This window comes from Salarias fasciatus, chromosome 18 (genome assembly GCF_902148845.1).
Source record: "Salarias fasciatus chromosome 18, fSalaFa1.1, whole genome shotgun sequence".
NCBI classification, from domain to species: Eukaryota; Metazoa; Chordata; class Actinopteri; order Blenniiformes; family Blenniidae; genus Salarias; species Salarias fasciatus.
In genome coordinates, this window is record NC_043762.1 from 6,087,148 (window position 1) to 6,096,274 (window position 9,127).

Consider the following 9,127-nt stretch of genomic DNA (forward strand, 5'->3'; position numbering starts at 1 on the left):
CACAACTCTGCCACCAGGGGGCGACGTGCAGGAGCTAAACAGAGGTGCGTGTGTGTGTGTTAGCTCACACAAATCTCTGTTATTGTGTTAAAGCAGAATGTGACAGATCGACTGAACCAAGTATAACTGAAGACTCACACACATACAAACACACACGGACTGTGACATGTCGGGTTTTGAACGGTCATCTCATGTCGTCGCTTTCGGTTCCTCGTGTCCTGATGTGACAGATAGCAGACTGACAGCAGTCCAGCCGGTTCCAGCCGGTTCCAGCAGGTTCACTTCATCCACTCATCAGCTGATTCCATCCCTCCTGAAGTTCCTTTCACATGTTTGCTCACGTTAATCGGTGTCTGATCTTCTTCCATCTCCATGCTTCGTTGGCTCGTTTTCTCTCATCTGCCCGACTGGATTTTCCCCAACAGTCTCTGGACCGGCTGTTGGCGGGAATCCAGTCTGTCGAATCAGGGAATGAGGTTGATTAACATGTAATAACTCATCTTGTCCGTGACGCTGGCGGTGTTGGTGTGCTCCTCCTCCACCCTGCATGCTCCTCTTTCTCAATAACCTGCTGGTGTGTGTGTGTGTGTGTCTGTGTCTGGTTTTCTCTCTTCTGGGGAAATCAAAGCGCAATCCGTTAGAGATCAACCAGGCGGGTTTGAAGAAGACCTCGATCAGTAAAGCCATCAAGGTAACGGCCGCCGTCCGGCTGACACACGCCGAAGAGACGCACACCGTCAGTCTCGCTCTCACACACACTCTTCAACAGGCTCCAGGACAAAGTCACACACCAAACAGACGGACGTTTCTCAGATTCACACTCAGCAGGTCAACAGCTTCGATTTACATGACGACGACTAGTTAAGTTCAAGAGAGACTAAAGGCTGGACGGCTTTCGAATGAGTTTCTCTCACTGTCGCTTTCAAACCTTCTTCTCTGGTTGGATTGAAAGCAGAAAATAAATGTTCCAATCAGAAGATAGAGAGATGATGAAAAGAGTTTCTGTCACCGGTGCAGTCAGTGTGAAGTAAATGTTCAATTAACTCCAAAAACTTAGAATGTCCTCCACCGATTCTTCTATATTCAACTTTTTTTGTTTGGAGAAAGGAAGTGAAAACGATTTAGATTGCAAATGATTTCCACTCAGTGGATCCATGAAGAGACTTTTGAGCGTCTTTAGTCCTTTTTCATCGCGTTTCACCCCAAAATTATCATCTGCTCAACTTTAAAAGACTTAAAATTCGCTAATTAGTAAGTTAAAGGTCGTATTTCATATTCTTGGATCGAATTTTCTTAATAGAAACCCGGTGAAGTTTCTCCGTGCTTCCACCGGGGGGCGCCGCCGCAGCACCGATGAGCCGCTCCATTGACTAACCTCCACTCAGACTGTCTCACCCTGTTGTGATTAACAGCATTGCTGTCTGTGGTGATCTCTGTGAACTGGTCTGGTGTCGGTGATCAGTGCTTCTGGGACTTCAGAGTCTTCTTCTGATTTTTCGTCTCATCACGACGTGTAATCCACCCAGCAGAGTTTTGTCCTTGTAGTCTTGATTTGAGCGAAGTGAACAGCTGCTGAAGCAGTTTTCACTCCATCACTGCATCGTTCCCTTTGAGTCCGTGAGCTGCATGTTGATTGGAACTGGACTCAGAGGACAGAATAAAAGACGCGTCAGGTTTTCCTTCTGTCGGTGAAACTTGTTTTTCTGCTGCAGTCCGGTAAAAAAGTGACCAGCGATCCGAACCCATTCGTCCAGTTCACGGTGGGACACAAATCCTTCGAGAGCAAGGTGAGAGCACTTTACACTGTACACTGTGTGTGTGTGTGTGTGTGTGTGTGTGTGTGTGTGTGTGTGTGTGTGTGTGTGTGTGTGTGTGAGATAGAGACTAAGACTTTTCATATTCAGTTGAAGGACAATTCACTGATAAACCTGGGAATTCCCAGAGGCGGCGCTCTGTTTCTGGCTCAGCCTCTCAGGATCTTTGAGTCCGAATATGAACACCCAACACCCGAGTCTACATGAGCGGCAAACAAAAGGCCTGCGGGCCAAAACTGGCCCACAGGAGGCTCCAATCCGGCCAAACTACAGAGGAAATGGTAAAAATAAAAATACTGACTTTTTGATAAATTCCTTCACAGTGGTGAAGCTACAGTGAGAGCTGAGCGGAGATCTCGGTGATGCTAACATGAAAGCTAGCTAACTAGCATTAGCCTCGAAGCCATGCTATCAGAGGCAGTTTGGAAAAACATCCAGAATGCAACAGCTACACTACAACAACTTGAAAGCTTCCCAAGTTCTTCAGACTTGCATTTAGTGAAAATGCCTCATTCCACTTCATTTAAAGGGGCTGTATCATGCTTTTTGAGCTAGTCCAAACCCTAGAAATGGCATTAACATGGTAATAGTTTATTTTTGGCGCTAAGGAAAAGTAATTTTGTGTGAAATAAAAGATTTTCTGGGGCTAATTCTGAAACCCGGAAGAGAAAACGCTCTGTTTCACTGAAAATCCCGCCTCTCCCCCTGTGGACTTTGACTGACAGCGAACTTCAACCAATCAGCGCTTAGTTAGCGTCTCTAAGGGTTAGCTTTAGCTCTTTAGCTCTAGCTTCTCTACACGGAAATACACGCGAAAACGTCTTTTCCTGTTAGAAACTCACCAAGCGCAGACCCTTCAGACCCTTCAGACTCTTGCTCTTGCTTGATTGTTGCTTTCAGACGATGGTTAAAGTTTATCTCCGTAATCAGAGTTAGAAAAAAGCAGCAACGCTGATTGCCGAGGGCCTGCAGGAGGGGGGCTCAGGGGAGCCGTCTTCTCCGTGTGACGTGAACGTGGGAAAACAGAGCGTTTTCACGGGTGCGGGAGGGGCTGCCTCTCTGAGCAGCACAACAAGGAGGAAAGCTCAAACACGTAGGCATGAAGGAAAAAAAACGCTTTGGGGTGTTTTTGGTGAGTACATAGGCATATAACAAGGTTAAAACATACAAAAAGTGAATTTTGCATGATACCGCCCCTTTAAGACTTGTTTTCAATGAAATTGTCTCATTCCACTTGATTTAAGAGAAATTCACTTCAAAAGATAAAAAAGATGATTTTGAGTTTTTCAGGGTTCAGAATTTCCCTGGATTTCACAGCAGAAGGTTTCGTTAACATCAGGTTGCGATTTGAGTCGTGTTCTTAGGAAATGTTTGGTTTGACGACATTTTCATCGCCTGTGTGAAGAAGAGCTGGAAAGTTTGAACGAATCCTTCCAGATGAAACAGGTCCAAACTGTCCTCGGTTCTTCATCTGTCCTCCGACTCTTCTTAAGTCCTCCGACTCTTTGTCTGTCTTCCGACTCTTCTTCTTTCCTCTGACTTTTCTTCTGTCCTCCGATGCTTCTTCTGTCCACTGACTTTTCTTAAGTCCTCCGACTCTTCTTCTGTCTTCTGACTCTTCGTCTGTCCTCTGACTCTTCCTCTGTCCTCTGACACTTCCTCTGTCCTCTGACTCTTCATCTGTCCTCTGACTCTTCTTCTGTCCTCTGACTTTTCCTCTGTCCTCTGACTCTTCCTCTGTCCTCTGACTCTTCGTCTGTCCTCTGACTCTTCGTCTGTCCTCTGACTCTTCTTCTGTCCTCTGACTCTTCTTCTGTCCTCTGACTCTTCCTCTGTCCTCTGACACTTCCTCTGTCCTCTGACTCTTCATCTGTCCTCTGACTCTTCTTCTGTCCTCTGACTCTTCCTCTGTCCTCTGACTCTTCCTCTGTCCTCTGACTCTTCTTCTGTCCTCTGACTCTTCTTCTGTCCTCTGACTCTTCATCTGTCCTCTGACTCTTCGTCTGTCCTCTGACTCTTCTTCTGTCCTCTGACTCTTCCTCTGTCCTCTGACTCTTCGTCTGTCCTCTTCCAGACCAAATACAAGACCAACGAGCCGGTGTGGGAGGAAACCTACACCTTCCTCATCCACAACCCCAGGACGCAGCAGCTGGAGGTGGAGGTAGGACGTTGTCCCGCCCGTCCCCGTGTGTCTCTGTCCACGTGCACGCGGACGTGCGCTCTGACCTGTGCTGTGTCTGCAGGTGAAGGACGAGAAACACGAGTGTTCTTTGGGGACGCTGACGGTCCCGCTTCAGTCCCTGCTGGAGGCCGAGGACATGACCCTGAACCAGCGCTTTCCCCTCAAGAACTCGGGTCCGAGCTGCACCCTGAAGATGAAGATGGCTCTGAGGGTAACCCGCCTCCACCCGTCTGAAGTTTCTCCAGCCGTTGGACCGTCCTCTCACTCCTCCGCCCGCCTCCGTCCACTTTCAGGTTTTGAGCGTCGATAAAGACGCGTCCTCGTCCTCGAGTTCGACGCCATCTTCTGTTCAAGTCCGGAAGTCCAGCTCCTCCAGCGACGCCCGCCGGCCCTCCGCCTCCACCGAGCCCCCCAGGACTCCCGGCACCGCCTCCGACGTCCCGCGCTCCGCCTCCGAGTCCGCCCAGGACCCGGCCGGCCGGCGCAGGCCGTCCGAGGACCGCCCGAGGAACCCCGGAGCTCCGGACTACGGACCGGCGGCAGGCAGAGCGGGCCAGGGCCTGGCGGAGGCCGGGCGCAGCACCTCCAACCTCACCATCTCCGGCTCCCAGACGCACCTGGCGGGAGGCAAAGAGCCGACGCCCAGCATCGCCTCGGACATCTCCAATCCCTACGCCGCGCAGGAGCTGCAGCAGAGGCTGCACCAGCTGCACAAGTTCGTCTGCATTTCCTCAAATCTGCTGTAAAACTCTTCAAAACTGAGATTCCTCCAGTTTGAAGGAGTTTTAAAGCAGAGACTGTTGTAATTGGCTCAATATAAATAAAGCCGGATTGAATGTTAATGAAAATCCTTCAAACGAGTGTGACGTGTTCTGCTGTGTGCAGCGGTTCCGGCCCCAGTTACTACCCCCTGGGTGAGATCCAGCTGACGGTCCGTCACAGCTCCCAGAGGAACCGGCTCATCGTGGTGGTTCACGCCTGCAGGTACCCGGAGAACCCGGAGAACCCGGAGAACGCGACGTTCCCGGTCACCGCAGGTGAAACGAGTTTAACGATAAAACCCCGATGTGGCTCTCCACAGGAACCTGATCGCCTTCAGCGACTCGGGTTCCGACCCGTACGTCCGACTCTACCTTCTCCCCGACAAACGGCGTTCCGGCAGGAGGAAAACCCACACCTTCAAGAAGACCCTGAACCCGGTCTACGACCAGACGTGAGTCCTGCTCCGCTGCCCAGAACCGGGAGCTCCAGGTTCCACATTCTGCCGGCCGGAGCTGAAGGTTCCATGTTCTCCCCCAGGTTCGAGTTCAGCGTGTCGCTGGTGGAACTCCACAGACGTACTCTGGACGTGGCGGTGAAGAACGGCGGAGGGCTGCTGTCCAAACACAAAGGGCTTCTGGGAAAGGTTCTCTTCTTCATTAAACCTAGAAGCGCTGATCTGTTTCCGATGTGACTCGGCAAACATTTCATCCCCTAAAGAACCGATCAATGAGTTGACACTTATTTATTTTTATGCAGCATTCATTGCTCCAATTAAAGGCCAACTCCGGTTTTTTGAGATCTGGACCTTATTTATAGGTGTGTCATGCTCATAGTCTCACTCAGACAAACATGGTGCAGCTCGGAGTCCTTTAGAAGTTATTTAGATACAACCGATTTGGCGGGGGCCATGGCAAGGGAGCTTCAGCGTGGGACATAATCTCTGCAAAATCGCTCATTTCGGCTGTATTTTTTCATCCATCGCCAGTGTTATCATAAAGTCAGCTCGTCTACCGTCTTCAGGTGGGTCAGCTGACCCAGAGATGGCATCATAGCCGCGCAACACAAAGGTACATCTGATTTCATCCATGCTGTTTCACACTCGGCTGCAAACACGGTCCGGCAGTGCGTATTCCCACTTTGTCCGAATAAAATGACAAGTTCTTCAAAGTTTAGCTTCCACAGGCTCCTTTGGACTATCCGGGATTACTAAAAGTGTGGCTCATTGCACTGAAAATGGATCCGAATACTGAAATAGAGGATTTGAAGCGGGCCGGTCACCGAGTCTGCAGTGCTCACTTCGCTCCTGAGGACTTTATTCACACGAAGTCAAAGAAGAAGGGCCAGGAACCACAGCGAAAGTTTGTTTACCAGGTCAGCTCTGGGTCAGCTGACCCACCTGAAGACGGTAGACGAGCTGACTTTATGATAACACTGGCGATGGATGAAAAAATATAGCCAAAATGAGCGATTTTGCAGAGATTACGTCCCGCGCTGAAGCTCCCTTGCCGTGGCCCCCGCTAAGGGCGGCTAAATCGGTTGGATCTAAATAACTTCTGAAGGACTCCGAGCTGCACGATGTTTGTCCGAGTGAGTATATGAGCATGCACACACCTAGAAATAAGGTCCAGGTGTCAAAAAACCGGAGTTGCCCTTTAATTTAAGAATAAATCAAATGTAATTATTAATTTTATGTAATTTGATTGATTCGTCTTTTTTAATTAATAGTTTAAGTTAAGTCTATTTTTTGTCACACAGAAGTCACAGTCTGGTTGACTTTAAATTAAATATTGAAACTGGACTGATTTCTTCCCAGAAAGTCTTAATTAGGAATCAAATGAACACAAAGTATTTCCTTTTTGGGTTTCCCTTCAATACGAAGCGCCGTGCAGCCCTCCAGATGAGACGAGATGAAAAATCAAGTCTGGATTTTCATCTCGATAGTTTCTCACCTCTGATTGGTTTTGTTTTGGGTTTTTTTTTTCAGGTTTTGGTGGATTTGACTCATGAGGAGATTTCTAAAGGCTGGACGCAGTGGTAAGCTCTCACCCACTCCTCATCCTCCTGATCTCTGACGCCACCGCGGGTTTTCTGTCAGTGTCAAGAAGGAAACGAGCAGAAAGTTCTGATGTGTCTCTTCAGATTCAGGAAGTAAAAAGTAAAGTAGAACTTCCTGAAGAATCTGAAGAGAGCAGTAAAGAAAACAGCAGAACGGCTTCCTCCTGATCCTTCTCAGGGAGGAGGGTGGATCTGCTCCCAGTGACACAGTCTGACCTATGACCTCTGCCCTGCAGGTACGAGCTGAGCGAGGACGGCATGGCCAAGCCGCAGCTGTGACGGAGCGCCGGCCACGCCCCCTCACGTAACCACGCCCTGCACACGGCCACGCCCTCACTCGTAACCACGCCCCTGCACATGGCCACGCCCCCGCACGTGCTTTCCATCATGCTGACCTGTAAAGGCAGAGACGCTCTTCAACCACATCAGTCGCAGCCAAACCCCCCCTTTAAGAAGAGACGGGTGGAGAAACTCACAGCACCTCCTGACGGAGGTCTGGACTTCCTGTTTCCTCCCCAAAGATCCAATGTAAATAATGGAATGCTGGAAGAGTGTGTGTGAGTGTATGTGTGTGAGAGAATGTTGTTTCATTTGAATTTTTTTTTCAAACCAAACATTCTGAAGCAGTGCAGCGCCAGGCGTGTCGGCCTCACACACAGACGGCCCCCGGTTCGAGTCCGTGCTTTGGGGTTTGCATGTTCTCCCTGTTCCCTCTGGCGGCGTTAACGATGAGATGAGTAAGCCAAGGGCTGGAATCAGTTCAGCACGGCTGAAAAGGGCGAAATGCTGAAACACCTGAAGCTGAGATGTGAGAAGACGAGCCGCCTGCGACCCGCTGAAGGAGCTGGACCGTCGTCTCTCTCGTTCAGACCTCGTTCACTGCATTCCTCTTCATACGAAGGGACTCGATGAGATGTCGTGTCAGACAGCCGGGAATCGAACACGGGTCCCTTTACCCAGCATTGAACAGCTCGCCTGATACGTTACCTGATAGCTAATTTTCAATAAATCAGTCAGTTACTTTGCCAGATGAAAACCAGTCAGTTTACCTTCATTTGGATTTAATGAGACGTTTAATAGTTTAGTTTGTTTCTTTCCCGGCGCCATGATTCTTTAGTTCAAAGTGAAAAAGAGGTTTTTTCTCCTCACATTGGTTCCCGACTGAACGGAACCCGTTGGAAGTTCCCAGAATCCACTTCAAGGCACTTATTAATTATTAATCCCGACGCTCATTCTGCTCTGGCTGTGTTTTTTTTTTCTTTCTTTTTTGAAAGTTGAACTGTTTCCGCTGCACTGGGCGAGCTGTTTCTACTCCGTATGCTAGGCTACACTGACAAGCTGCTGGTTTCCGTATTGAACGGTTTGATCGGGAAATTAGGTGTGAAAGTTGTTGAAAAGCGACCGTCTTCCTCAGATCCCACCTGCTGGCCGTAGGAGGAACTGCACCCTCAATCATTCCATTTTGTCACGATTCAGCCAAACGTCAGGCTTTAAAACATCCAAACTGTATTTATTATTGAAATGAAGTTCAGGTTCTTTCTCTTCAAGATGTTCCTGTTCACAGATCAAGTCTTCCAGGTGTAGAACTTTTCATATTGATGACGAACCGTGAATGGCGGCTCAGTTCGGTATGAACGAACCAGTGTTTCCTCCTGTTAAATGATAGATTACTGATAAGTAGCGTATGAACAGATCAAAGCACCTGATGGGTGATTTATCGATAGCTTCTCCACGTCGTGGTTTTATTGCGTCACTTCTTCTTTTACGTTATCGTAATACTTTCCGTCATTCTGAATTGAAGCCTTTTGTTTTTGATGGAACTTTGGTCTTAACGTGTCTTGTTTCCACTCGTTCTGCTGAAAACCTCTTTAATCCGGTTTTCCTCCAGTTTTCTGTACATTCGCGTCGTGTTCAGAAGGGATTCACGCCACCAGACGCTTCGCTCTTCGCTTCAAACGCACACTATAAGCACATTTAGCCAAAGAGCAGCAGTTTGGAACCGGCTCCACCTTTTTTACGTTCATATCAAGCTTAAAGGAAGTATTTTACATATCCAGAACGTCCAGCTGTAGTTTATGTCTGTGGATGTTTTTTTTTTTTTTTTTTAAACTTGTGTTTTCCTGCTCTGTGTCTTTTCTTTGGTAAGAAACAATGAGTTTGTCTGAAACGGGGAGGAGTGGAACCTCCTCTCCGCGTTCTGCATTTATCTGGTGCCTTAAAGAGTTCCACAGCAGAACGCAGAACGTCAACACCAGAAACGTGTTCTACATGTCTTTTACCTGAATAAAGAGCTTTAGCTGGCAATCGCAGCATG

General features: G+C 48.5%; 1 protein-coding gene across 1 annotated transcript in view; it reads left to right on the forward strand.

The window, feature by feature from the left end:
• The window catches only part of esyt2a (extended synaptotagmin-like protein 2a), a 30,129-nt gene extending 21,002 nt beyond the window's left edge, over positions 1-9,127 (forward strand). Inside the window, exons 15-24 of the mRNA XM_030115053.1 lie at positions 629-691; positions 1,713-1,787; positions 3,889-3,975; positions 4,058-4,207; positions 4,290-4,711; positions 4,882-4,980; positions 5,078-5,209; positions 5,296-5,401; positions 6,743-6,792; positions 7,050-9,127. Coding sequence (XP_029970913.1) covers positions 629-691; positions 1,713-1,787; positions 3,889-3,975; positions 4,058-4,207; positions 4,290-4,711; positions 4,882-4,980; positions 5,078-5,209; positions 5,296-5,401; positions 6,743-6,792; positions 7,050-7,092 — 1,227 coding nt within the window. The 3' untranslated portion in view covers positions 7,093-9,127. The remainder of the gene's footprint in view (positions 1-628; positions 692-1,712; positions 1,788-3,888; positions 3,976-4,057; positions 4,208-4,289; positions 4,712-4,881; positions 4,981-5,077; positions 5,210-5,295; positions 5,402-6,742; positions 6,793-7,049) is intronic.